At 65.1% G+C, this 26,629-nt stretch overlaps 6 protein-coding genes across 6 annotated transcripts; 3 read left to right on the top strand and 3 right to left on the bottom strand.

Moving 5' to 3' along the window:
- Positions 1-1,427: 1,427 nt before the first annotated feature.
- On the top strand, positions 1,428-3,656 carry EMIHUDRAFT_631893 (hypothetical protein; the record flags this gene model as incomplete). The annotated part of the gene is made up of 5 exons (XM_005756340.1): positions 1,428-2,264; positions 2,418-2,538; positions 2,609-2,772; positions 2,842-2,871; positions 2,943-3,656. 5 exons carry the CDS (start codon positions 1,428-1,430, stop codon positions 3,654-3,656), a joined length of 1,866 nt encoding a protein of 621 aa, XP_005756397.1.
- A 387-nt stretch (positions 3,657-4,043) lies between these two features.
- Positions 4,044-5,189, bottom strand: EMIHUDRAFT_108002 (hypothetical protein; the record flags this gene model as incomplete). The annotated part of the gene is made up of 1 exon (XM_005756251.1): positions 4,044-5,189. One exon carries the CDS (start codon positions 5,187-5,189, stop codon positions 4,044-4,046), a length of 1,146 nt encoding a protein of 381 aa, XP_005756308.1.
- Positions 5,190-7,098: 1,909 nt separating this feature from the next.
- On the bottom strand, positions 7,099-10,841 carry EMIHUDRAFT_439332 (hypothetical protein). Its single transcript, XM_005756250.1, has 6 exons — positions 10,662-10,841; positions 10,366-10,592; positions 10,087-10,298; positions 9,711-10,016; positions 9,539-9,645; positions 7,099-9,125 (listed from the first exon to the last, which is right to left on the bottom strand). The coding sequence occupies exons 1-6, from the start codon at positions 10,715-10,717 to the stop codon at positions 7,412-7,414; spliced, it is 2,622 nt and encodes an 873-aa protein (XP_005756307.1). The 5' UTR covers positions 10,718-10,841; the 3' UTR covers positions 7,099-7,411.
- Positions 10,842-16,804: 5,963 nt separating this feature from the next.
- Positions 16,805-17,627, top strand: EMIHUDRAFT_453996 (hypothetical protein). Its single transcript, XM_005756249.1, has 2 exons — positions 16,805-16,887; positions 17,004-17,627. Exon 2 carries the CDS (start codon positions 17,207-17,209, stop codon positions 17,405-17,407), a length of 201 nt encoding a protein of 66 aa, XP_005756306.1. The 5' UTR covers positions 16,805-16,887; positions 17,004-17,206; the 3' UTR covers positions 17,408-17,627.
- Positions 17,628-19,464: 1,837 nt separating this feature from the next.
- Positions 19,465-21,344, top strand: EMIHUDRAFT_108000 (hypothetical protein; the record flags this gene model as incomplete). Its single annotated transcript, XM_005756248.1, has 3 exons — positions 19,465-19,763; positions 19,968-21,003; positions 21,186-21,344. The coding sequence occupies 3 exons, from the start codon at positions 19,465-19,467 to the stop codon at positions 21,342-21,344; spliced, it is 1,494 nt and encodes a 497-aa protein (XP_005756305.1).
- Positions 21,345-21,680: 336 nt separating this feature from the next.
- On the bottom strand, positions 21,681-22,520 carry EMIHUDRAFT_360520 (hypothetical protein). Its single transcript, XM_005756247.1, has one exon. It carries the CDS (start codon positions 22,462-22,464, stop codon positions 21,739-21,741), a length of 726 nt encoding a protein of 241 aa, XP_005756304.1. The 5' UTR covers positions 22,465-22,520; the 3' UTR covers positions 21,681-21,738.
- Between the last annotated feature and the right edge of the window lie 4,109 nt (positions 22,521-26,629).

Genomic DNA, 26,629 nt, shown 5'->3' with positions numbered 1-26,629 from the left:
TCGGCCTGTAGCCGCCGGCGCCACCGCCGCCGCCGCCGCCGCCACCGCCGCCGCCGTCGCCTCCGCCTCTGCCACTGCGGCCGCTGCGCCGCAAGAGAGGAGCGACGACCTCGAATTATAAGGCAAGGTAAACATCTTTCTCCGCTGGTCACACGAAGCGACGGACGACGGAGGGCGGACGGGCGCTAACCACGGGCAACTACATCGTACATGCCGGAGGTTCAACGACGACTACTCGCCGCCTGGGTCGTTTGGGGCGCGCGGCTCCGTCGAGGACCGGGCGCGCCCCTTACCCGGCGCGGCGTAGGTCCCACTCTGACGAATCGAGGGGAGGCACGGACGACGGCCCAATTCATCAACTCCACTCATCTTCTGGTGCCTATCCCTGTGCAGCGGCGGTCCGCATGGGCGCCGCGGAAGCTGCTCGACAGGCTGCGGGCATCGCTGCGGCAAAAAGCGCCCGCCCTCTGCTTTCCTTTCGCCCGCGTTTTACGACAACTTTCGGTTTATCATAGCCGCCGAACTTTACCTCGCTGTTTCTTTATAGGCGTCTGTATTCTCGTATTATTTCAAGTAAGGTATTGCGGGGGGGGGGGGTACGTATTCCCGTATCACTAGCTCCGAGTAGAGGGGGCGTCCTTGCAGTTAAGGGGAAACCTGGTACGCGGGTCCAACCCTCGGAGAGTATTCTTTAGCTCCGAGTAGAGGGGGCGTTCCGCAGCTAGGGGGACCCACAGCGCGAGGCAAAAATTCCGCCGCTGTGGGGGAAACCCGGAGCGCAGAACTAACCCTCGGAGACCCGTGTTATGGCCCTGCGAACGCGCACCCGTCCCCCCAGGGCTAGGGCTCTCTTGCCCGCAACCCGATCCCGATCATCCGGCCCGCTGGGTGCGCTTCTCAGCTCCCCGGCCCTGGATGTGAGGTTGATGACTGCACTCCAAGTGCTCCAAGACCAACGAGGGATGGGACGAGGACAGGGTCCCCACCTGCACGAGCAGGATTTTGGAAGGACGATCAGGAACACAGGGGGTTCTGCTCCTGACAAGGAACACGACAGGCTCGCAGCGCGGTGCTCGGTGGACTCCCAACTCCACTGGGGGGTGGCGGTAGTCTCATCTCAGTCTAGCGACCTGCCTCCAGCTTCTCACTGGCAGTCTCTCTCTACCACAGGCACACTGATGGCAGGGGCGGCAGTCTCCCAATACTTGTCGCACTTGGAGCACTTGGAGTGCAGTCTAAAGAAACAAAAGAAAGAAAACAGACAACCCAAGGGAGGGATGGGAGGACGGCACTGGAGTGCAGAATAAACCCGCCCAATAAAATTCTTTTACTCAAGTAGCGACTCATAATGTACACCTCGCGCGCGAAGGACGACCGCCGCGAATTCACTGTCGCCGTCCTAGCACGCGGGCGCTCGCGCAGCTACCATGGATTGGAGCAAACGATTGCGGCCCGGCTCCGACGGCGCTCCCCCTGTGTCTGCCGGCGGTGCCATCGCTTGCTGCTCGCCAGTGCTCAGCAGCAGCGCGGCTGCTCCGCCGTCGGTCGTGACCTTTGGCGGTGCTAGCATAGCGGTGCCTGCACCTTCAGTGCGACAGTACTCGGTCGACACTCGCGCGTCTACGCCGCTGCTGAGCGCGGCGGAGGCCACGAGAATTGACAGCGAAGACGCCGACTTCCTGCTGTCGCCGAGCGCCACCCCCGCGGTCGGCGCTCCAGCAAGCGTGCCGCAGCTGGGGGAGCCTCGGCTGCGCTCCTCCGTCTCGCGCGTGTGGACGGAGCAAGGCGCGGTGGAGGAGGAGCGAGCGTACGAGCTCGTGCACGTGTGCATCGACGGCCGAAGCATCGTCGTCGACATGCCGGTCTCGCCGCCGGTGCCGCGCCGTGCCGCTCACAACTTCAACCAAAAGCCCGTCCTGACGGTGCGAGCGCTGATGGAGCCCGGCTCGGTGAGCGGCGCGGACTTTGCGCCTGCGGGGGGCGGGCTCTCGGCGGACGAGGTCGCGCGCTGGCTGCTCACCTGCAAGCGCCTCTCCACCAACCGGATCGGCGACTACCTCGGCCGCCCAGACGCAGGGCCGGTGCTGCTCGCGCTTGTGGCACGGCTCGACCTGCGCAGCCTGCCGCTCGACGAGGCGCTCCGCTTCTTCCTCTCGCTCTTCAGGCTGCCCGGCGAGGCGCAGCAGATCGCGCGCGTCATCGAGACGTTCGCTGCCCGCTACGCCGCATGCCACGCCGCCGGCGCCCTCTCTCGCGCAGACACGGCGCGCAGCACCGCCCCCCGCCCGCCGCAAGTCGCCCGCCGCCGCTTGCCGCCCATCACCGCCTGCCGCCTCCGTGTTCGCCCGCCTTAGCCGCCGCTAAGCGCGCGCGCGTCCCTCTCCGGACGCGAGCTGGATATATAGCCTCGCCCGCAGGTGTACGTGCTGTGCTACTCGCTCATCATGCTCAACGTCGACGCGCACTCGCCGCGCATCCCCGAGGCGGCAAAGATGACGTCGGACCAGTTTGTGTCAAACAACCGCGGCATCGACGACGGTGGGGGCCAGTGAGAGCTGTCTCGAGGTGCAGCCGAGGCGTGCGTGAGGCTGGCGAGAGGCGCGAGTAGGTGCAGACCTGCCGCGCGAGCTGCTCGAGCAGCTGTACTCCTCCGTCGTCGCGCGCGAGGTCAAGATCGAGCAGCGCGAGTTCATCGAGTCCTCCGCGCAGGGGTGGCTGCTCAAGCACGGGGGGCGGGGCGGCTGCTGCGGCGTGTGCTGCGCGTGGCGGACGGCGCGGCGCTTCTGCATCCTCTCCTGCGCCCAACTATCATCCGAGAACCTTCCGAGACCCTTCCCATAGGCGCGGCGCTACTTCATCCTCTCCAATTCGGCCCTCTGCTGCTTCAGCGCCCCCGACCCTAGCAGCACTGAGCAGGAAGGGCTCTCGGTGAGTGCCAACAGGTTCTCTACTACTTCAACGCCCCCGACGACGCGCTGCCCCTCGGCCTGGTTCCGCTCGAGGACATTGCCGCCGCGCCGGCGAGAGAGCGCCTCCCCTCCCCGCCACAAGCGGCGCGCGCGGCTGAGGCCAATGGTCGCGTCGCGCGACCGCAGGTGCGGGGGCCTTGCTGCGGGCTCCGGCCGTCGAGCGCCTTTCGGCTCGCGCCCGCAAGGGGCGGCAAGTGGATGAAGTCGCTCAAGGCGTCGGCCGGCGCGACGGGCGGCTTCGAGCTCGGGCACCACTCGGACTTTGTCCTGCACGCGCCATCGCCAGAGCTGATGGAGGAGTGGGTGAGCGCGATCGACGAGGCGGCGGTGAGCAGCGTGGTGGTCGGCGGCGGCGGCGGCGGCGGGCCGGGGGCGAGGGGCAGCGCAGGCAGGAGGGGCGCCTTCCGTCGGCTGCTCCCTTGCCTCTCCCCCTGCCTGGAGGCGGCGGCGCAGCGGCAGGGGCGGCCCGGCCAGGCGCAGATCGAGGCGGCGCGCACCCGCGGCTGGAGCGGCTTGGGCGCCGAGTCGATGCGGACGAGGAGCCCGGCAGACGGCTCGCGCGCCGTGCTCTCGCCGGCCGGAGCGAAGCCTTCGGATGCGCCTTCCTTCAAGGCGCCCCCCGCCGTGGTGGCGGCGGTCGGCGAACGCGAGTCTGCCAAGTATCGCGTTCTGAGGGACCTGGTGTGACCGCGGCCCTCGTTCTGCCGAATCGGCGCGTCTGTGCATTCATGTGCACTCTCAGCGTCCGTTTTGTGTTCTTGAACTTTAATCTAGTGTGGCGGGGCGGGAGCTGGCATGCGCGGGAGAGAGAAAGTACGAGAAACGCTGTGCTTAAAGCCGTAGGAGTAAGGAGAGAGAACACTGATGAGATCATGAGAATATATCGTACACACACCCAGCACCCACACTCTCTCCCACAAACACACGTACACACCGTCGGTGTATTCACACCGCGCACATATAGAGTATTGTGTGGGTCTGCTGTCTCTCTAGATCGAGCACAGTATAAACAAACCGAAATGTGTCTCAACGACCTAGTGCTAGTCAACGACGCACCTGATCACAATCACCGAGTCAGCTAGCCACGCTCTGGCTCACACAAGTGCTCGCAACCAAAGTCAGTCCCACCAGAGGGGAGCGCTCCACGACAGCCCCGGCCGCCGCCGGCAGCGGCGCGTCGTCGCTCGACTGCACGGTCACGTACAGCGAGACGGCGGCGAGCACGGTGAAGATGCCCAGCCACTGCAGCCAATTGGCCACTGGCTCGCCGAGAAGGGCGTACGAGGAGGCGGTCGCGACGACCAAGCGCAGCGAGGAGAGCGACGTGAGGAGGGTCGCCGACAGCTCGCGAATGACGAGCACGTTTAGACTCTGGCCGACGACGTAGACTCCGAGCGCGAGGAGGAGCAGGCACGCCCACCCGTCCGCCCGCATCTCGAGCAGCGCTCGCCATGACGCTCGGTCGGCCGCGGCGGTCACGCCGCCGAGGAGCGCCGCGGTGAAGCCGAACTGCGCCATCAGAAGCTCGTGCCGCGTGACGAGCTTCTTCGTGCCCTTGACGGTCAGCCTACCGCCGGTCGAGCAGAGGATCGACAGAAACTGGAGCGCAATGCCCGCATAGTCGCGGCGGCCGAGGGCGCGCGTGTCAACTGGAGTGGTCGCGCTCCCGAGAAGCCCGGACTGCGCGCTGATGACGAGGAGCGAGCCGGCTGTGCTCAGAAAGAGCAGCCGGCCGAGCCCAGGCGGCATCGCCGTCCCGAAGAGAGCTCGTTCGAGCGCAGCGACGGTGAAGGGCTGCGTCAGCATCACGAGCGCGTTGATGTAGGCATAGGTCAGGCCGCACGCTACCATGTTCATGCCCATTCGGCCGAGCGTGAAGAGGCAGTAGATCACAAGCCCGCGGACTGCCGCGGCACACGGTGGCCACGGGCTGAGAGGCGAGGCCGGTGGCGCCGACTCGGTGGCACGAGAGGTGGTGACAGTGGCGGCGACGTGGCGCTCAGCGATCAACCGAGCCACATCGATCACGATGGCGACGAGCGCGATGACGAGAACGGCCGCGAGGACGGCCGAAGCAGACGGTTCGCCGGGAACCCGAGTCTGGAGGTAGCGCGAGAGCGCCGGGTAAGTACCCCAGAGGAGCTGGCTGACGACTGCAAGAGCGATATATCGGGACTTCTTGGTCATGTCTGCCGAGCCGAGCGTGCTTCCCATGGCCATGCTGGCGTATTCGCCGCGACACACGAGCTAGGGCACCATTCGCTGCACAGCGGACGGTATGGGCCGGTGTTTTGTCCTAGTGAATACTCCAACGCGCTCGTGTGACGGTGTCCCTCAACTTGCGCCGCGCTCGGCGAACCTCGACAGCGCTTTCGGTGGCATGTAGGGCTAACCTGGGAATGTAAGCGCACTATGGCTGTGCTGTCTCCTACACAGCCATCTTACCTAAGGATGGCTGAGCTAGCTACAGTGCAACCACATCCTTCAGCCCGATGGCTGCAACACACACACGGCAGCCATCCTTAGTAGACATGGCTGGAGACGCACTACCGCAGCCATACCGCCCGCCTCGAGCGAGGTGAGCTCTTGGCTGAGCTGGCTACATCGCAGCCATCTTGGGTAAGATGGCTGGGGGACAGGCATTTCAGCCATTTCAGCTATCTACTATGGCTGGGGCATAGAGATTGCAGCCATCCTCCAGAGCCATGGCTGGTGATAATTGGATGGCGCAGCCAATGGCAGCCGTCCCGCGAGGCCGGGGGCGGCAAGCGCGCAGCCACTTGTGTGTGTGGCGGGGGCGGCGGTCGGCTCCCATCGAATTATCACCAGCCATGCTCCGGAGGATGGCTGCACTGACTGTGCCCCAGCCATAGTAGATGGCTGAAATGTCTGTCCCCCAGCCATCTTACCAAAGATGGCTGCGATATAGCCAGCTCAGCCATGAGGGCCCGCCCCGGGGCGTGCGGTATGGCTGCAGCAGCGAGCTTCCAGGGCCAACCCTACTCAGGATGGCTGCCCTGTGTGTATTGCAGCCATCGGCCTCGAGGCTATGGCTGCACTGCAGCTAGCTCAGCCATCCTTAGGTAAGATGGCTGTGTAGGAGACAGCACAGCCATAGTGCGCTTACATTCCGAGGTTAGCCGGCATGCAGTCTCCAGCTCTTTGCGACAGAAGCCTGGAGAGCAGCTCCTCTGCTGCGCACACGTTCTGCACAGTTGGCACAGCCTACTGTGCGGCTGCCACAGCTGTGACAGCGATGGGCTCGCCCTCACTGGCCCTCAGTCACTTGTGCTGCGGCTTGTGTGAGCGACACTGCTCGGCGACTGCCGGCACACTGTGAGACCATGGGTGTGAGGTTAAACCACGCTACCAGCGCTTGGTCACATCGGCCCCGAGGTCAGATCCTTCTTACTCTGTTGATGACCGTACGATGACAAGACTTGTCTAGGTCGTGGAAGCTGTGATCCCAAGGGGGGGAGCCGATCCCACTCGTAACCAACTCTCAGGAGCAGTAGGTGGGCGAGCTTCAGGCACGCTCATCTCGATCGTCAAGGCGTCGCTACGCGCGGTCTTCCGCGGGGGGAGCGTCGTCGACGGGTGCGGGACCGCGGCGCAGTCAGTGCCGTGGCGATGCCTCCGGCTGTTTGCGGCGGGCGGCTTGCTGCTCGCTGCATGGCGAAAAACTCGTCTCGTCGCACACCAAGGGCTTATGCTCTGGCGAGACGTGAGGCGCATGCGCCCAGGAGGGGAGGGGGCATGCGTAACGACACTGCTAGAGATGCCTTTGGGGGCCCAGAACAAAACTTCTGTGATGCCATGCGTGACCTCTAGTAGTGTCCCCAGCTATGGGCGTGTCCACGTTGGAGCCAGGTGTGGTGTGGACGCGAGAATAGCTCCGCCGTTCATAGAGGCAACCGATGCGAGTCGACTGGTGTGTGTCGTCGTGGATTCGTATCAAGAATACTCACTAACACAAGACTTGTCTACTGGCTGGAGCCGAGCAGGAGGGCCCAGCGCACAACCCCTGGTCAACTCACGGTCCACTCCCTCTATCTGGCTAGGAGCCGGAACCCAGGGACTCCCTCGCCGGGGCTTGATTTGTTTTCTTTTTGATACCGTTTGTTTCTTTCTAGTTTCCTTTTTCTCTAGACTTAGAAACGTACCCTGTCAACCACCAGCTCATGTTATTGCTGATTCATGCGGCATGTAATGGCCTGCCTCCAGACCCGCGCGCACACAGTACACAGACACAGACACAGCAACACAGACACAGACCGACAAACACACACACACACACACACACACACACACACACACACACACACACACACACACACACACACACACACACACACACACACACACGGTGGTCCCGGCCTAAACCTCTCCTCTCCCCCTTCTCTCAGCTAAGCCTAGGGCACGAAAAATCTGGACGTGGGCTCTCACACCATCCTAGTCCATTCCTTCCTCCTCTCGCGCTGTAGCCGGACATACTCCGCCACGACCGTCCGGTCGCGCCGCGGCGCGCCCTCCTCGAGCATGTACCAGCCGTCGCGCGTCGCCGGCGCCGAGGTCCGCGCCGAGGTCCGCGCCGAGCGCGAGGAGATCGCCGGCGCCGCGCGCGCGGTGGACGAGTCGCCGAGCCGCTTCTCCGATGTGCGGATGAGCTGGACGTGCTGGAAGTGCGTGAACCACGCGACGGCGATGAGGACGACCGCCTCGCCGAGCCAGAAGCGGTTGTAGGCGGTGAAGGAGTAGGGCCAGAAGAGCTTGACGTCATCGTTGGTGCGCGCCTTGAGGGTGAGGTACGCGCCCCCGAGGCCGAAGAGGACGGTGGAGACCGTCTCGACGCAGATGATCCACGAGCAGTTGAACCAGAGGATCGCCACCAGGTAGAAGAAGGCCGCGAGCGGGAAGGCGAGCCCGAGGAACTGGTGCGCAATCTCGAGCCAGCCGGTGTTGACGATGCACATGAGCAGGAACATCCACTGGTAGTAGCCGAGGAAGGTGCCCGTGAAGACCTTCTCGAGCGGGCCGACCCAGGTGCCCTCGGGCCGCGCCATCGCGTTGTTGCCGAAGCTCCACATGTTGAGGAAGGAGCCGAAGAAGACGGCGCCGTGCAGCGCGGTCGCAGCGGGGCTGTCGATGTAGCCGGAGAGCGAGGCGACCATCCACGCGGGCGCGGGCGCGAAGCCGACGTAGTGCTGCCACGGCTGCGAGAGCAGAAACGCGGTCGGCCCGACGGCGGAGAGCCGCGAAAACCAGCTCCGGAACGAGCCGCGCTCGTTGCGCAGCACGGTCTTCGCCGTCTCGGCGGTGACCGTCACGATGCCGACCTCCTTCTTGGACGCCATCGGCCCGTAGACCCACATGCCAGCGTCCACCCACCACCTGCTGCGGTACTGGCAGCCGAACACCGCCCACACGCCGTCCGGGTGCGTCGCAATCGTGTGCAGCACGGGGAACCAAAAGACGGCGCTCAGCGCGGTCGCCTGCAGCCGCCACAGCATCGCCGAATCGGCGCCCAACACCTCGTCCTGCTTGGCGCCGAGCAAGGCGAAGTTGCTCCCGTTGGCCCCCCCGCCCGCCAGCGCGAAGCTCGCGAGTGCGTCCGCAGTGACGGGCCCCTGCGCGCTCGGCGCGGTGACGTTGCTGAGGGCGGCCATCACTCCGCCCGCCGGCGTGGCGGCGCCGCCCTCGCCCCACGGGATCGGCCTCCAGCTCTGGCCGGCGCAGGAGGGCACCTCCGAGCCGAGCGAGGACGGGTCCTGCTCGGTGAAGGGAAGCACGAGCCGCCCGTCCCACGAGCCCCAACAGCTGATGTTGACTGGCTCGGGCCGGTCGAGGCTCGCCGCCGTCCGCCACATCTCCTCCTCGCAGCAGCAGTAGTACTCGTCCGAGCTGTCGTCCTTCGCGACGCCCGCCGCGCCAGCCTGCTGCCCGGGGCAGGAGTACATGCCCGTCCAGCTGCAGTCGATCGCCTCGCTGCACCGCTCCGGCCAGAGGCCCTCCTCGAGCACGCCCCACAAGTCGTCGGTCAGGTTGGCGGAGCCCGCGACAATATCCTGCATCGACGGCGGGCAAGGCACGCCCGGGCCGCAGTAGCCCCGCTCGTCGAACGGCCTCGACATCTGGAGCACGCCGTCGAAGCGGTGCCTAGGGTGTCAGCAACCTTAGTCAGCGACCTTCATCCCAATCGGCGCGCTGCCTATAGGGGCGCGCCGCCGCCGCGTCCGCCCCACGCCCGCCACACCCCTCCCTCCCCTCGCCCCTCGGACCACTCCCCCAGCAGGCGAGTCCCTCTCCGCCTCTCCTACCCCTGCCGGCGAGCCCCGTCTCTCTCGCTCTCCTTCTCCTCACCCTGCCGGCGAGCCCCGTCTCTCTCGCTCTCCTTCTCCTCACCCTGCCGGCGAGCCCCGTCTCTCTCGCTCTCCTTCTCCTACCCCTGCCGGCAGCCCCGTCTCTCTCGCTCTCCTTCTCCTCACCCTGCCGGCGAGCCCCGTCTCTCTCGCTCTCCTTCTCCTCACCCTGCCGGCGAGCCCCGTCTCTCTCGCTCTCCTTCTCCTCACCCTGCCGGCGAGTCGCCCGTCGCGTGCGACACGCCCTGGAAAGGCTTCCCTTGGAACCCGCCCGCGGCGAGCAGCGCGAGCGTTGAGCCGCCGGCGAGCCCGGCCACCTGGGCGGGCGAGGGCGAGCTGAGTTGCAGCGGCGCGGGCCGCTCCCTCGGCGGGCGCGTCGCGCCGAGATGCAGCCGAGCGTCGCCCGCGTCGGCTCGAGCGAGTGCTGGAGCCACATGTGCGCGCCGGTGAAGAGGAGGAAGACGGAGAAGCAGCCCGCGTCCACCTGCAGCGGAGTCATCGAGGGCGGGCCCCAGTCGGGCCGCTGCCGCAGCGTCGCCCCCACGACGAGCCAGATCCAGAAGAAGGCGCCGCCCGCGACGACGGAGCCGCGCAGCTTTGTCAGCGTCGCGTCCTCCATCGTTGCGAACCGTCCGCCGTCCTCGGGCCACGCGCCAATCCCGCCGCGCACAAAGAGGATCATCAGGCCCTGCCCGCGGGCCGAGCTTGTGAGGTGGGGGAGAGCGCCGCGCGTGCGCGCGCGATGGGCTCGGGCACACCGGGTAGACTGCGGCGACGAAGGTTCCCATCACGCGGGAGAGGTGGAGGTAGCCGAGGAGGGACACGTCCCACCGGTCGGGCCCCGCCGCGCCGAGAAAGTCGTTGCAGTTGCCCTGCAGGCTCGGCAGCAGCCAGACCATCAGCGTCGGCCCGAGCGCAGAGAGGACTGCCACATCGACGCCCGACCACCCCAGCGGCAGCCAGACGGCGCCTGAATAATAAAGGATGGCTCATAAGCTCGAGAATGCGGGACCGGCCGAGCAGCGGTCGGACGACGCCGACGATGAAGGCGAAGACGCCCCAGCCGGTCATCTCGGGGTCGGAGCCGATGTCGACGCCAAATATCGACAGCTCGAACACCTCGCCCGGCTTGTTGCACAGCACTCCTGCATGCTCGCCGCACCCCTCGTAGATGAGCGCTCCCATCGCAATCATGCCAACCGTCCCGAACATGCGGCCGGTACACTCGGCAAACATGAGGAAGAAGTTGGCCACGAACCACCACCTACGAGCCGCGGCGTGCTCACTGGCGATGTGCAAACGCACACAGGACGGGACAGGAGCCGGCGCTCACAGATACTGAGCGCCGCGTACGCCGACCGTGTACGCGGACTCCATGACCTTCTCCATCACGAGACGGCGTGTGCACCGCGCTCTCTGCTCTGCTCAAGCCAGTGGTACGGCCGACGCGGATGCTCGGCGAGAGCCTCCGGCCGGCTTCTTCTCACTGCCCGGCACCGCAGCGACCCTCGGAGTCCTTAGCCGAAAAGAATCTTCACCTAATTTTCTTTCTTTACTAGGCACGGGGCTGGCGCGCACTGGCACTAACACAGGCCGAAAAGAATTTTACAACCCAACTCCCTCGCACGACACTGGGCACGGGACTGGCGCGTCTTCTGATAAATGCAGTATGGAAGATACAAAGAGACTGAGGAGCAACGAGCGCCCTGGCGTGAGCCGAAGACACTGGCGCGCACTGGCACTAGCACAGGTACACCCGAAAAGAATTCGGAAGGGCCGCCGCGCTACATGTCGCCTCGGGCGATACGTTCGCTGGACGGTGATATGCAGGGCCTCTTTAAACTTTATGTGTCACCCCTGTGGCGGTGATACCATATCGGCGCCGCTACCCGCTAGCAATAACGCCTGGTGCGCTATATACCAGTCAGTGGAGTGTGTGTGCTATCGCTGCCGGGTGCGTTTCGAGCGTTACTAATCGATACACATCGGCAGCGCTACATATCGGCTTTTGCGTGGTACATATTACCCCGACCGCTCATAGGTCATAGCGCCCCAGATCGCTGCATAACGCTCGCGCTCATATCGGTCTAACTGGTGATATGTGACACTGGCGCTACATAACAGTCCGGGCGCTGGCACTCTGATACGTATGCTATCGGTCTGGACCGATATAAGTAGCGCCTCTGCTATCCCTGTCGTAGCCGATGAAGATCGCGCGTGGTGCATGTCTGCCAAAAATAAAAAATTAATGACATTGTACAATGAATCTTGCGCAGAGAGTTGTCTTTATGATTTGTCATGTTGTTGTTGGTCATTACTGGGAACCAACTTTCGGATAGCCCTCATCTGGACCGCGAGATTAATTGAGATCGCGGGGAGATTGCACGAGATTGCGCAAGATTCTGATCTCGATGAGCAAATGGCAGACTTTAGCCTAGATTTTGAGAGAGAGAGAGATTTTTGAACTTGGTCTCTCTAGATTTTAGCCGGCAAAAGGTGAAGGCAGCACACCATTTTCCCTGGGGAGGTCACACTTGGGAATGATGAGGTTGTAGGGCTAGGGGCGAGGCGGACCGGAGGCGGGCGATACGCGCATTGTTGGTTGAAAGTAATTCACACCGAGGTGTTGCATACTGACTCCGGGGGGTATCGCCACCGGATATGTGCTCCCTCGGAGGTGTCTGATTTGAGAGAGAGATTTTTAGCAATACCAAACAACTCTAACACTCACACGTCATTTGGGGCCTGGAGCCCTGTTCACGCGCGCGCGAGACGTGCAGACAGGGTTGCCAGGTGAGAGCGAATGGCGCGGTTCACGCCTCGCACAACAGAGAGAGAGATGCGCTCTGCATGGTGGGACATAAAAGAGAGCGAGTACTTGGGCGAGTAGGCCGTGCGGTCAACGCTGCCGCGCGCAACTTTGCGCGCGAGGCGGCGCAGCTTGAGAACGGCGGTGGGCGAGAAGCCGCCGCCGAACGTCTCGTGGAGCAGCAGGTTGAAGTTGTTGCGCTTGACAAAGATCGCGTCGTGGTAGAAACCGCGATGCGCCTTGACGTAGCCGTGGCCGGTCTTGTGGGAGAAGGGTTGGCCGGGCTGCCCGCGCGCCTTGCAGCCCATGTTCAGGCGGCGGGCCTTCTCCTCGGTGTTGCCGAAGGCGTAGGAGTGGCCAACGGAGGCGGGTGTGCCGCCACTCGAGGCGTTGCCAACGCCCATCGAGGAGGTCTTGAGGAGGGGCGTCCAGAGCTTGATTTCATTCACTTCATCGCACCCCCCCGGCCCCGCATGGGGTTCTGCGAGGTCAGTCTTGTACCCCTCGTTGTACTGCCGGGTGAGCTCTGGTTTCTCCTTGTCGCCGTGCACGACCGGCGCGTTGGCCGGGGCGCGCATCGCGTCCGCCCAGGCGGCGAGGACGCCGTCGTGGGGCGGCCGGTGGTGGGCCTTGTTGTAAAGGTAGTCGCCGAAGAAATCGACTGGCATGCCCCGCTCGAGCGCGACCCGAAGGGTGGGAAGCGCTGCGGAGAGCCAAAGGCCGAGCTTCCGCTGGAGCTCGTCCTGGATGGTGTCGGAGGAGAGGGCGGTGGCGTACGTACCGTCGACTCGGACATCGAAGGCCTTGCCGGCGAAAGGCGTTGAGGCGGAGACGAGGCGCGTGGCTTCGCGGTTGTTGACGGCGCTGTCTCCGAGGGACGGGTTGTTCTTGACGTGCACATCCCGCGCCTTGACGAGCTCCAGGTGCGCGAACCAGTCCTTGTGGTTCTTGATGGCAGCGAGCGCCCGCGGCCGCGGGTACGTGGATTTGCAAGTGCCATGTGCCATTGAGAATCGCGTCGGTAGCTGGAAGGGACTCGGGCTCGGGGAGCGGGACGCTCTTGGCACTTGGGGTAGAACTCAGTCAGGTAGCCGCCGCGGACGGTGTAGTACTTGTTTTTGTCGCGGGTGGTGCGCTTCTCGCACACCTCCTTCCAGTCCGAGAGGGCGGACTCGTAGGTGGCGATAGCTGCGGCGATGGCGGGGTACTTGGACGCACCTCCCTCGTCGAGGGCGAAGTCGGGGTTGTGGGCGACGAGGGTGCGCCAGTTCTTGAGGAGTGACATGGAGAAGTCGCTGTCGGCTCGCGAGAGAAGGCGGTGTCGATGTTGCACCCGCCCATCTCGGTCGGCAGCTGTGCCTGGAGCCACGCGAGGTCGCGGAGCGCCTGGGGCGAGGCGTCGGCGCGAGCAATGCCCTCAAAGGACTTGCGGATGCGGTTGTGCGCAAACTCGAGAGCCTCGCACGCGACATTGGGCGGCGTGATGCCGGCAATGTACTTGGTCTTTGCACAGGCAATCCGTTGGACGAGGTTGAGGCGGAGCTGCGAGGTGTTCGTGACGCAGTCAGTGTCGACGATCGTGTCGATGGCGTCGAGCGGCGCGAGCTTCTTCCTGAGGTGCGCGGTGAGCTCCTTTTTGCAGGCTTCAGGGTCGCCAAAGAAGGTGCCGACGGCCTTGAAGCAGTCCACTCGCCCCGTGGGTTTGCCCTCCTTGTCGCAGTGCGCCGGCGAGCCCCGGAGCCAGCCCGGCGCGCACGAGAGGTCGCCCTCGGGCGAGTAGATGAGCGACTTGCTGACGCCGTCGAAGACGCTCGCTCCCTTCTTCTGCGCCTCGAGGAGGCCCTTTGGTCCGGAGTAGGCGGCGACGGCGCGCGAGGGCTCGTCGTTCTGGCAGATGTCGTCCGCAAAACCGATGAGGCGCATGGTCGGGTTGTCGCGACTGCGTGGCAGATGTCGTGGAGGAAGCAGACGCTGAGGATGGTGGACAGCGCACGTCCCTGGATGACCCCGCAGGCGGACTTGGCGTAGTTGGGGTCGTTGTAGTCGGGGCAGTGTCGAGGCTGAGTGGGTCCCAATCGGCGGCGGAGAAGTCCAGGTCACCGCCGTCGGCGGAAGGCAGCCGCAAGGCGCCCTCGGCCTTGACAAGGCGGATGAAGCTGGGTGTGCCCATGATGAGGCGAGCGACGGGTAGGAGGTCAGGGCGTCGCTTGCGGATCCAGTCGAGAGGAGCTTGACGCGCCCACAGCCGTTGGGGTCAGGCTTGTTGTCGGCCGTGAGCGCCTGGGCGATCGTGTTGTAGAAGTTCTCCTTGTCGCCCGAGATGGTCGCGTTCTCCGGCTTCGTGCCGTGCCACCCCGCGGGGCGTACAGGTGAGTGCCGTTCTTGGAGAACGCGTAGTTCTTCGGGAAGTTGACAGGCGCACGGGCGCGCTCCTCCGCAGCCTCGGCCGCCTCGAGGTCGGCGAGAGCGGCCGTCGCCTCGGCCGAGCCGTGTCCGTGCGTGATGCACCTCGAAGTGTACGCGGCTTCTGCGGTGGCGGTGGTGACGGTGGCGTCCTCGAGTGCCTCCGCCCTGGCCTTGGCAACCTCAGGCAGCTGCGTGGTGCAGAACTGCTCCGCCCAGTCGCGCTCCTGGAGCGCGATGCACCGTTCGGCTGAGCGCGTGAAGCAGGCGTGAAGATGCTGCAGAGCCCGAGGGGCCTGCAGCTGACGCCATCGTCCTTCCAGAGGCAGACGGCGTTGAGGTCGTCCTCAAGCCGCTTGAGACGCTCGTGCATGACACCCCAGCCAACGGAGGTGCAGAAGTTGAAGAGGCAGTCCGCCCCGTCGGTCGACTCGGTGATGATGCGGATGAGCTCGTAGTCGACTTGGGTCGGGCCGCCCTTGCGAGCGCGAGGCAAAGACTTTGCGAACTTGTTGAAGAACTTCCACTTCAGCTCATACCGCGGGGCGCCCGGTTCGTCGGCGGTGACACTGGCAGGCGGGGCCCGCGCTTGCGGCGTCTTGCCGAGGTAGTTGGCGACAACCTTGGGGTCGCGGCCGTCGGCGGGCGCGGAGGGCGAGAAGGCCGCCACGCCTTGCCCAACTCGCCCCGGTTCGCGTAGTAGTGGGCCCTCTTGACCATCTGTTCCATGGAAGGCTGCGAGGGGCCCGGCGAGCCGGCAGCGTCGCCCTGCTCCAGTGGGGTAGGCGGGACGGGGAGAGCGCCAGTTCTTTCCAGAGGGCCAGGAAGCCGTCGGGCGAGTGGGCGATGGTGGTTTTGTCTTCGCAGTCGCTCGCCGATTCTCGCTGCAACCTTCATTCATGCCACCTCGCGGTCGTCCCACTCTCGTCGTTCTCTCCCCTGTCGCTTCCTCCTCTGTCGCTTCCTCCTCTGTCGCGTCGCTCTCCCTGCGTCGTGCGGTATGTGTGTCTCGCTACTAGACGGCGTTGGTTTCTTCTCTCGTGCCCGGTAAATAAATAAATAAAACGGACACACCAAACAAGGGGTGGAAGAAGGACAGGGTCCCCACCTGCGCGAGCAGGATCTTGTAAGGACGATCAGGGACACACGGGAACGGGAGCGGGGAGCGCATCGCGACTCGGAGGGGGGCTGGGCAGGGTTCACACACACACGACAGGGTCCCAGGAATTCCCCTCTCGTATAGGACAAAGTTGCACCCGGCGGCACGGGGGCAGGCGCGGGCCTCCTACTGGTTGCGCTCTCCTTAGTTCTCCTGCTCCTGACAAGGGACAGCGACAGGTTCGCAGCACGGTGGACTCCTATTCCACTGGCGATCTCTCTCGACTAGCGACCTTCCTCCGGCTTCTCACTGGCAGTCTCTCACTATCACGGGCACACTGACAGAGGCGGCCAAGGCTCACGCCGTGCGTGGGTGGCAGAGGCGGTGATAGGAGTCTCCCACTCTGTGGGCTTCGCTAGTGGTGCGGCCTACGCGTGTCCTCGCCCTTGCGGTCTTGAGAGGGAAGGGGAAGGGGGCTGTGTGTCTGTGTATGTGTGTGTGTGTGCATGTGTGCCCGGTAAAAGAAAGAAAGAAAGAAAACAGGCAACCCAAGGGAGGGATGGGACGATGTGTGAACCTCTCACAGGCCAGCGCACAGCGCCATAGGAGGTATTTTCTTCTCAATAACAAGGCTGTGAACGGTGTCGTGAGGAAGTTCGGTCGTAAAATTCTCTCGACACCGAGGCCGGCCGACAGGCATGCGCAGCACATTCCTCCTCCCGCTACGCTGTGGTCCTCACGCCACGGGTTCATGGACCAAGCAGCTCGCCGGCGCGCTGCGCACCGCGGCCGCCGTCGACCCGATGAGCCGCGTGCTCTGGCTGATGGTCGGTGGACTGGGAAGCGGCACGCCGCAGGACAGCCTCACGCCCGATCTGATCACACTGCTTGCGAGCGCATACGACTGCACGCCGGAGGAGGCGCCCTGTCTCGACGTCGTCCCACTGGCAGGGGCCGCTGGCTGGGAGCTCGAGGCGGCGGCGACGCAGGAGGGCGTGACGTCGCTGCTGCTGCCGCCTGGCGAGGAGGAGGCGACTCGGCTGATCCGCGAGGCCCGCCAGCAGGCCGGACTAGCCGAGCTACCAGAGCGGGCTGTGGTTGTGGGTGGTGGCGACGCGGCGCCAACGGCTTCGGCCGAGGGCGCCGCCGCCTCTTCCGGTGCCTCCGCGCGCGGCATCAGCCACGAGCGTGTGGCGGTGGGAGGGACCTTCGATAGGCTGCACGCGGGCCACCGCCTCCTGCTCGCAGGCGCGCCCTGTCGCCACCGCCTGCTCGCCCCGCCCGCTCCAGCGCAGCGCTCCAGCGGCCGCGCTGCCACCGCGCCATCTCATCCCCGCACCCACCGCCTCTCCCGCCCCGAGCAGTGGCTGCGCTCGCGTGCAGCGGCACCTGCTACGTCGGCGTGACGGGCGACAAGCTGCTCGCCAACAAGGCCAACGCCCACCTCCTCTGGCCGTACGAGAGGCGCGTCGCCGCAGCGACAGACTTCCTTCGCGCTGTCCGGCCGGCACTGCACGTCGAGACGTCTGCGTTGCTCGACCCCGCGGCGCCGCCAAAGGCAGCCACGATGGAGAGCATCAGCGCGCTGGTCATCTCGAGAGAGACCGCCGCGGGCGGCGCCAAGGTGCAGCAGATGCGGCGCGATTGCGGCATCGCTTCGCCCCTCGCCCTCGTCCTGGTCGACCTGATCGGCGCAGAGAGCCAGCAGTCGGACGCGCCCAAGCTCTCCTCGAGCGCTCTCCGGAGCAGGGACGCGGCGGGCGAGTAAGGGCGGCAACGTGATCACAAGGCGCGGACTTGCCTGCCGGTCTCCGCCAGGCGTCGCCGCTCTGCGTCACACCCCCTCATCACGAACCGCGCGAGCACTCGGGCGGCACCTCCGCGCTTCGGTGGCGCTATCTGCGCGGAACGCGGTGACGAAGGGACGTCGCACGGACAGCGTGCCGCACAAGTCGCGTAATTAAAACATGCGGCCTCGCGCTCCTTGTTACTGCTACACAGGAGCCGCGGGCGTTCAGCGAGCGTGGAGCGCGCGCACCAGCCTGCACCCTGCAGCCACCAGCACGAGTCGCTGCTCCACCGCCTTCCCCTCCACCAGGCACCAGCACCACGGCGTCCACGCGCCGCCGGTCTCTGGGGGGGGGGGGGGGGGGTCTCGTCCCTCTCGCCTCTGACCTCTCGCTGCTCACTCTTCTGATCTCTCCTCTCTCGCAGTAGGCAGTACGGCTCTTTGGCTCTACCGTGACTACTCTGTACTCTCAAAAAATTAGACGTCTCCTCGTATCTGCATGCCCCGACCGAGCACCGTTAGCGTTAGCCGTTTACCGTCAGCGTCTCGCTTGTTGCTTCTGGTGTTGCACTCCCCTCCGGCTTGCATTGGCCAAGGCCATTGAAGCGCCGCTGCGCGCTGGCGCTGCTCAGGGACACATAGGACATAGAAATCAGAATGAACAATGATGACTTACCACCCCATAACAGTCCCTCTTTCTCCTTTTGCTCTCGTCTTCTCCACGCGGGGCACGCCTGCTGCTGGGGCCGCTGTTTTCAGGCGCGCTGCTCGACGCCAGTCGTCACCTCGACCCCCATGCCCAGCTCCGCAGTCGACCGCTCCTGCTGCCGTGTGCTAGCGGCGCCGCCACCCTGCCTTTCGTACGGGACAGCGCCACCGCGGTCGCTCACGCCACGAAGCTGCCATCCGAGCCACACCAGCCAAATCGGTAGTACGACCCCGTCGAGCAGCGCTTGCAGGGCGAGACCCGCCTCGACGAACACCTCCCAGTCGACGAAGCGTGATACCTCGAATGAGAAGCCCAACACGGCCAGAAAGGCTGCGAAGAGGCCGAGGTGGGCGTGGCCGGGCGAGAGCTGTTTGGTCGAGTAGGTGAGGCATGACGCGACGACGATGCCTGTCGCAAAGAGGAGGCGGTCCATGGCGTAGAGCCACAGCGTCCGCGAGTGAACCATGATGTAGGAGATCTCGAGCGACTGCAGCGCGGCAAAGTGGTACGCGGTCGCATTGTGCTCGTCCATCATTTCTGGCCAGCGCGAGATCCAGTCGGAGGTGCTGCTCAGCCCCGCCTCGGCCGTAAACTCCACCACCGTCAGCGCCGCCGCAACCACAAAGACGATGAAGATTGCGTTCGAAGCCGACTTTGGACCCTGCGCGTCGAGCACCTTGGCGAGGCTGCGGGCGGGCGAGAGGAGCGTGATCCACGCAAAGCACGAGAAGAACATGCCAGACACCAGCAGGCCCTGGCGCTGGCGGCGGCCGTGCCAGCGGTGCTCCAGCGCGGATTGGTCCAGATTCTCCACGCCTCCGGGCGCCTTTCTCGCCTCGACCCACTCAGTCTCGTGCGCTGTCACGAGCAGAGCGGTGCTGATGACCCAAAGGATGGCTGAGATCAGGCACAAATTCGCGGCCGCGTAAAGGCTCCCGGCTCCTCGCGCCATCGCAATGCAAGACCGCACGCACGGGGGCTGAAGATCTGGGCACGCAGCGCGGCTGTAGACGTGTCAGAGTCTTCGAGTCTTCGACGCGTGAACAACAGTGTTGGGTCCGGGGTTGTGTTTTGTGTGAACAACAGTGGCCTGTCTGACTGTCACTGTGCGATTTCGGGCCCGCGGTTGTGCTTTTACGTGAACAACAGTCAATACCGGGAGCTTTCGTTTAAAAGAGGAGTCCAGCCCCGTGCGTAGTGTTAAATAAATAAATAAAACGGGCACGCCAAACGAGGGGTGGGCGAAGCACAGATAACGCAAGCCATCAGCGAATTCTTCCGCGCCCTTGGGGTGCTTGGGACAGGCGGTGCGCGCTCCCATATTGCAATGTCGTCGCGCTCCCACATTCACTACGGCTCGCTGGCGGAGGTCGAGCGGGACCGCTTGGCGAAGCTCGAGGCAGAGACCAAGCAGAAGCTGGAGAGCCTGCGCGCTGCAACCAAGGGTGGCGCGCCGGCCGCGAGCGCGCCGGCGGCGCCCGAGCCTGAGACGATCGAGCTGTCCGGCTCGTCGCAGCAGGCCATCGCGCGGCAGCAGGAGTTGAAGGACACGCTGGCGAAGCGGAAGCGCGCGCGTGAGGTGCCTCGAGCCCGCAAGCCACCCGCCCCTCTCCCTCGCCCCTCACCGTCCTATCCACCCCCGCCCACGCCTCTCGCCGCCCCGCAGCTCGCCGTGCCGACCAACGACAACCAAGTCAAGCTGCAGCTGCGCGACGCGGGCGAGCCGATCTGCCTCTTTGGGGAGGGGGCGCCGGAGCGGCGCGAGCGGCCGCCGCGTGGCGTGGCGGCGGCATGGGCGCTTGCTTGACCCTTCGCGGAGCCCTCCCGCAGGCGCGAGCGGCTGCGCGACGTGTTGGCGGCCGCCATCGACCTCGGCGAGCCCGGCGACGAGCTGCGCGGCGCGCAGACGATGCTGGACGGGCCGAGCAAGGCGGCGGCGCTGTCGCACGAGGCTGCGCGGCCGGCGGAGTGGCAGGCGGAGAAGCAGAAGGAGGAGTTCTACACGGAGGGGTCGCAGGCGCTGCGCGCGGCGCGCATCTGGGTCTGCAAGGACTCGATGCGCCGGGCGGCGGCGCGCCTCGCGGACGAGCGCGCCGCCGTCGAGGCTCGCTGTGCGGACGTGACGGGCTTTGAGCGCGACAACGCGCTGCTCGCCTCCAAGCTGAGCGGCGTGCAGAACCAGCTCTCCAACTTCGGCGACGAGCGGCCCGTCTCGTACTGCGCCTTCGCCCCGGGCGGCGGCACCTGCGCCACCGGCTCGTGGTCGTCGGTGATCAAGCTGTGGTCCGTGCCGGACTGCACGCAGGTGGCGACGCTGCGGGGCCACACCGAGCGCATCTCGGGCCTCGCGTGGCACCCGCAGGCGGACAAGCGCTCCTCGGGCGAGGCGGCGCTCGTGTCGGCCGGCTGCGACTCGCTCGCCAAGCTGTGGAGCTCCTCTGGCCAGGAGCTGGGCGAGCTGCGCGGCCACGCCTCCCGCCTCTCGCGCGTCGCCTTCCACCCGTCGGGCCGCTTCATCGGCACGGCCTCCTTCGACACGACGTGGCGGCTGTGGGACGCCGAGCGGCGGGAGACGCTCCTGCTGCAGGAGGGGCACACCCGCCCCCTCTACGCCATCGCCTTCCACCCGGACGGGTCTCTGGTCGCGACTGCCGGGCTGGACGCGCTCCTCCGAGTCTGGGACCTGCGGACCGGCAAGTGCGTGCAGCTGCTGCACGGGCACGTCAAGCAGGTGCTCGGGCTCGACTTTGCGCCCACCGGCACCAGCCTCGCCTCCGGCTCCGACGACCACACCGTCCGGCTCTGGGACCTGCGCAAGAAGCGATGCGCCTACACGATCCCCGCCCACTCGGCGCTCATCTCGCACGTGCGCTATGCGCCGGGGCACGGCAAGTTCCTGATGTCGACCTCGTACGACAACAAGGCGCCCCTCTCCCCTCCCCTGCCCTGCCCCTCTCCCCTCCCCTCTTCTCGCCCCCTCGAGCCGCGGCACCACAACCCTCGAGCTGCACCACCGCCCTCCCTCCTCCCTCCTCCCTCCTCCACCAGGTCAAGCTGTGGAGCACCAAGAGTAGCGCGACTCCGGAGCTGATCAAGACGATGGAGGGGCACGAGGGGCGGGTCATGTGCGGCGACATCTCCGACGACGGAAAGCACTTTGCAACCGCGGCTATGGACCACACGTGGAAGCTCTGGGGCACGGGGTAAGAGGCGGCGGTGGCGCCCCCCCCCCCCCCCGTGTCGTACGCCGCGCCCTACGCGCGCGGCAAACAGGCTGGCTCCCCTCGCACTAACGTCGGGCATTGCCGCGCTAGAGCCACGGCGCCATACGCTCTGAGCCCACACCCCCGAACACGCGCATCGAGAAAAACGCGAAATCGCCGAACGAAATGGCGGGAAAAAAGCCGTGCCCAAGAGATGCCAATATGTAACGAAAAAGAGCGTTCATCGTATATCTCACGCGCTATGTCGCACATGCAATGGGTCGGGTGTCATGGATTCGATTATCGATACTTTACACTGTCTGCGTGGGTGTAATGTGTAAACTGCAGCACGTCTCGAAACCCGCTATCTCTCTCACCACCAACACCAGCGCGATGCATCACTTATAAACCTCACGACGCCCGAGCAGCGAAGGCATGCTGACGGCGTGCACGCCTGAATTATCCCCTTCGACGAAGCCGAGGTGGACGCCGAGCGTGGCTCTGCGGAGGGCCGCCCCTGCGCGGCACGCACTCGCCGGCGCCTCAAAGACGTGATGCTTCACTAGCAGGTCGCGAGAGGGCGCTGAGTACGTGTGGATTGCGAGCCCGTAGCAGGCGGCCGCCGCCCACAGCCAGCCACAGTCACAGCCCTCTTGGGGCCGGTGGCGGTGGCGGCGCGCCCAGCTCTCAAAGTCCGCCTTCCACGGCCCTTGTTTCCCTCGCAGAAAGTAGCTGCGACATGATGCCGCTGCGATGACCTGGCCGAGCGTCGCCTCGGATGGGTCGCTCGGGTCCCACGGCGCGTGCATGCACCGCTCTGCGAAGGATATAACGCGGAGGCGCATCTCGTCGGCGGCGGCGTCGCTCGGCCCGCGGCGTGTCTTGCGCTGCCCCGCCCTCTCGAGCTGCAGCAGGATTGAAGCAGGCACGCACCTGCCCCTGGCCGGAGTTCCAATCGCCTCAGATGGGCACTCCACCTTTCGAGGCGGTAGAAGGAGGGCCGCCATGGTGGAGAGCCGCTGCTGCGAGCCGACGCTGTGCTCGAGGCACCATGCCTGATCCGGATCCCCTAGCCGGAGGCCCTGAGCCGGGTGAGGCGCCGAGAATGGCAAGCCGCTGATCATGTGTCGCACTCGTGCGGGCTTAACGCTGGCGACGCTGGCAGAAGGGGCTCTGGCGACGCTGGTAGAAGGGGCTCTGGCGACGCTGGTAGAAGGAGCTCTGGCGACGCTGGCGACCCCGAGAGGAATGAGGATGGCTGCCATATGTGTGACAAAATGAAGAACGATTCGACGCGCTTCGTCATTGGATTTGTATCCGTATTTTCTTTTTCAAGCGGCCCAGGGGAGGGATCGCGGTATATTAAAGCGCGAACCCGGCATGTATTTTATTTTTGCTTGGGCGGCCAGCATGCCGGGGTAGGTAGGGTAGGTCTGGGCCCTCTGGGTTTTTCCCTCTCTTCACGCCGGAATTCACAGCAAAAAAGACAATTTCCGCCGAAATCACGATGTCAACCCTCCCCAAGTGGGTCATCTGGTGCTTGTAGGGCTTGAGAGTGGCCTGTCATGTCTCAGGAAGGACTGTGGTTGCAGGAGAGTACCACCAACCATCACTCTAGTTGGTATAGTACCCCACCTTCACCAGTCCCGTGATTTCTTTTTTAGTTTCCCATAAGGGTAGGTAGGTAGGTAGGTAGGTAGGGGCACCGCAGGGGCCGGTCGGGGTTTTGCAGAATTTCAGCATGCTGGCCGCCCGAGCAAAAATAAAATACACCTGAACCCCGCTATATATCGTCCGGTATTGTGCCGGTCCGGGTTGGTACATATCGGTCGGGGCGCCACATACACACAAATCAGACAAAACAGGCCGAGCGGCTCGCCGCGCTACACGACCGACCAGATGGTAGAGCGCGCCGCCACCATCGCCCACTCGCCCGACGGCTTCCTGGCCCTCTGGAAAGAACTGGCGCTCTCCCCGTCCCGCCTACCCCACTGGAGCAGGGCGACGCTGCCGGCTCGCCGGGCCCCTCGCAGCCTTCCATGGAACAGATGGTCAAGAGGGCCCACTACTACGCGAACCGGGGCGAGTTGGGCAAGGCGTGGCGGCCTTCTCGCCCTCCGCGCCCGCCGACGGCCGCGACCCCAAGGTTGTCGCCAACTACCTCGGCAAGACGCCGCAAGCGCGGGCCCCGCCTGCCAGTGTCACCGCCGACGAACCGGGCGCCCCGCGGTATGAGCTGAAGTGGAAGTTCTTCAACAAGTTCGCAAAGTCTTTGCCTCGCGCTCGCAAGGGCGGCCCGACCCAAGTCGACTACGAGCTCATCCGCATCATCACCGAGTCGACCGACGGGGCGGACTGCCTCTTCAACTTCTGCACCTCCGTTGGCTGGGGTGTCATGCACGAGCGTCTCAAGCGGCTTGAGGACGACCTCAACGCCGTCTGCCTCTGGAAGGACGATGGCGTCAGCTGCAGGCCCCTCGGGCTCTGCAGCATCTTCACGCCTGCTTCACGCGCTCAGCCGAACGGTGCATCGCGCTCCAGGAGCGCGACTGGGCGGAGCAGTTCTGCACCACGCAGCTGCCTGAGGTTGCCAAGGCCAGGGCGGAGGCACTCGAGGACGCCACCGTCACCACCGCCACCGCAGAAGCCGCGTACACTTCGAGGTGCATGCCATCACGCACGGACACGGCTCGGCCGAGGCGACGGCCGCTTCTCGCCGACCTCGAGGCGGCCGAGGCTGCGGAGGAGCGCGCCCGTGCGCCTGTCAACTTCCCGAAGAACTACGCGTTCTCCAAGAACGGCACTCACCTGTACGCCCCGCGGGGTGGCACGGCACGAAGCCGGAGAACGCGACCATCTCGGGCGACAAGGAGAACTTCTACAACACGATCGCCCAGGCGCTCACGGCCGACAACAAGCCTGACCCCAACGGCTGTGGGCGCGTCAAGCTCCTCTCGACTGGATCCGCAAGCGACGCCCTGACCTCCTACCAGTCGCTCGCCTCATCATGGGCACGCCCAGCTTCATCCGCCTTGTCAAGGCCGAGGGCGCCTTGCGGCTGCCTTCCGCCGACGGCGGTGACCTGGACTTCTCCGCCGCCGATTGGGGCCCACTCAGCCTCGAGTGCCCCGACTACAACGACCCCAACTACGCCAAGTCCGCCTGCGGGGTCATCCCAGGGACGTGCGCTGTCCACCATCCTCAGCGTCTGCTTCCTCCACGACATCTGCCACGCAGTCGCGACAACCCGACCATGCGCCTCATCGGTTTTGCGGACGACATCTGCCAGAACGACGAGCCCTCGCGCGCCGTCGCCGCCTACTCCGGACCAAAGGGCCTCCTCGAGGCGCAGAAGAAGGGAGCGAGCGTCTTCGACGGCGTCAGCAAGTCGCTCATCTACTCGCCCGAGGGCGACCTCTCGTGCGCGCCGGGCTGGCTCCGGGGCTCGCCGGCGCACTGCGACAAGGAGGGCAAACCCACGGGGCGAGTGGACTGCTTCAAGGCCGTCGGCACCTTCTTTGGCGACCCTGAAGCCTGCAAAAAGGAGCTCACCGCGCACCTCAGGAAGAAGCTCGCGCCGCTCGACGCCATCGACACGATCGTCGACACTGACTGCGTCACGAACACCTCGCAGCTCCGCCTCAACCTCGTCCAACGGATTGCCTGTGCAAAGACCAAGTACATTGCCGGCATCACGCCGCCCAATGTCGCGTGCGAGGCTCTCGAGTTTGCGCACAACCGCATCCGCAAGTCCTTTGAGGGCATTGCTCGCGCCGACGCCTCGCCCCAGGCGCTCCGCGACCTCGCCTCCTCGCGTGCTGGCTCCAGGCACAGCTGCCGACCGAGATGGGCGGGTGCAACATCGACACCGCCTTCTCCATGTCGCTCCTCAAGAACTGGCGCACCCTCGTCGCCCACAACCCCGACTTCGCCCTCGACGAGGGAGGTGCGTCCAAGTACCCCGCCATCGCCGCAGCTATCGCCACCTACCGAGTCCGCCCTCTCGGACTGGAAGGAGGTGTGCGAGAAGCGCACCGCCCGCGACAAAAACAAGTACTACACCGTCCGCGGCGGCTACCTGACTGAGTTCTACCCCAAGAGCGTCCCGCTCCCCGAGCCCGAGTCCCTTCCAGCTACCGACGCGATTCTCAATGGCACATGGCACTTGCAAATCCACGTACCCGCGGCCGCGGGCGCTCGCTGCCATCAAGAATCACAAGGACTGGTTCGCGCACCTGGAGCTCGTCAAGGCGCGGGATGTGCACGTCAAGAACAACCCGTCCCTCGGAGACAGCGCCGTCAACAACCGCGAAGCCGCGCGCTTCGTCTCCGCCTCAACGCCTTTCGCCGGCAAGGCCTTCAATGTCCGTGTCGACGGTACGTACGCCACCGCCCTCTCCTCCGACACCCTCCAGGACGAGCTCCAGCGGAAGCTCGGCCTTTGGCTCTCCGCGGCGCTTCCCACCCTTCGGGTCGCGCTCGAGCGGGGCATGCCAGTCGATTTCTTCGGCGACTACCTTTACAACAAGGCCCACCACCGGCCGCCCCACGACGGCGTCCTCGCCGCCTGGGCGGACGCGATGCGCGCCCCGGCCAACGCGCCGGTCGTGCACGGCGACAAGGAGAAACCAGAGCTCACCCGGCAGTACAACGAGGGGTACAAGACTGACCTCGCAGAACCCCATGCGGGGCCGGGAGGGTGCGATGAGGTGAATGAAATCAAGCTCTGGACGCCCCTCCTCAAGACCTCCTCGACGGGCGTTGGCAACGCCTCGAGTGGCGGCACGCCCGCCTCCGTTGGCCACTCCTACGCCTTTGGCAACACCGAAGAGAAGGCCCGCCGCCTAAACATGGGCTGCAAGGCGCGCGGGCAGCCCGGCCAACCCTTCTCCCACAAGACCGGCCACGGCTACGTCAAGGCGCATCGCGGTTTCATACCACGACGCGATCTTTGTCAAGCGCAACAACTTCAACCTGCTGCTCCACGAGACGTTCGGCGGCGGCTTCTCGCCCACCGCCGTTCTCAAGCTGCGCCGCCTTGCGCGCGGCAGCGTTGACCGCACGGCCTACTCGCCCAAGTACTCGCTCTCTTTTATGTCCCACCATGCAGAGCGCATCTCTCTCTCTCTCTTGTGCGAGGCGTGAACCGCGCCATTCGCTCTCACCTGGCAACCCTGTCTGCACGTCTCGCGCGCGCGTGAACAGGGCTCCAGGCCCCAAATGACGTGTGAGTGTTAGAGTTGTTTGGTATTGGGACCTTACCGCCTGTAACCTCTCTTTAAGGTATTG

The sequence above is a fragment of the Emiliania huxleyi genome (genome assembly GCF_000372725.1).
Source record: "Emiliania huxleyi CCMP1516 unplaced genomic scaffold EMIHUscaffold_98, whole genome shotgun sequence".
NCBI classification, from domain to species: domain Eukaryota; phylum Haptophyta; order Isochrysidales; family Noelaerhabdaceae; genus Emiliania; species Emiliania huxleyi.
This window is presented reverse-complemented; position numbering and strand designations above follow the sequence as displayed.

Bases quoted from the DNA above. Each gene is read 5' to 3' on its own strand.
- EMIHUDRAFT_439332 (XM_005756250.1), bottom strand. From the start codon at position 10,717: ATGGAGAAGGTCATGGAGTCCGCGTACACGGTCGGCGTACGCGGCGCT. The intron at 10,299-10,365 runs GCGTCGTCCGAC...TTTATTATTCAG, and splicing joins CGTCTTCGCCTTCATCGTCG to GCGCCGTCTGGCTGCCGCTG. The intron at 10,017-10,086 runs GTGTGCCCGAGC...GCCCGCGGGCAG, and splicing joins TCGTCGCCGCAGTCTACCCG to GGCCTGATGATCCTCTTTGT.
- EMIHUDRAFT_453996 (XM_005756249.1), top strand. From the start codon at position 17,207: ATGGAGAGCATCAGCGCGCTGGTCATCTCGAGAGAGACCGCCGCGGGC.
- EMIHUDRAFT_360520 (XM_005756247.1), bottom strand. From the start codon at position 22,464: ATGATCAGCGGCTTGCCATTCTCGGCGCCTCACCCGGCTCAGGGCCTC.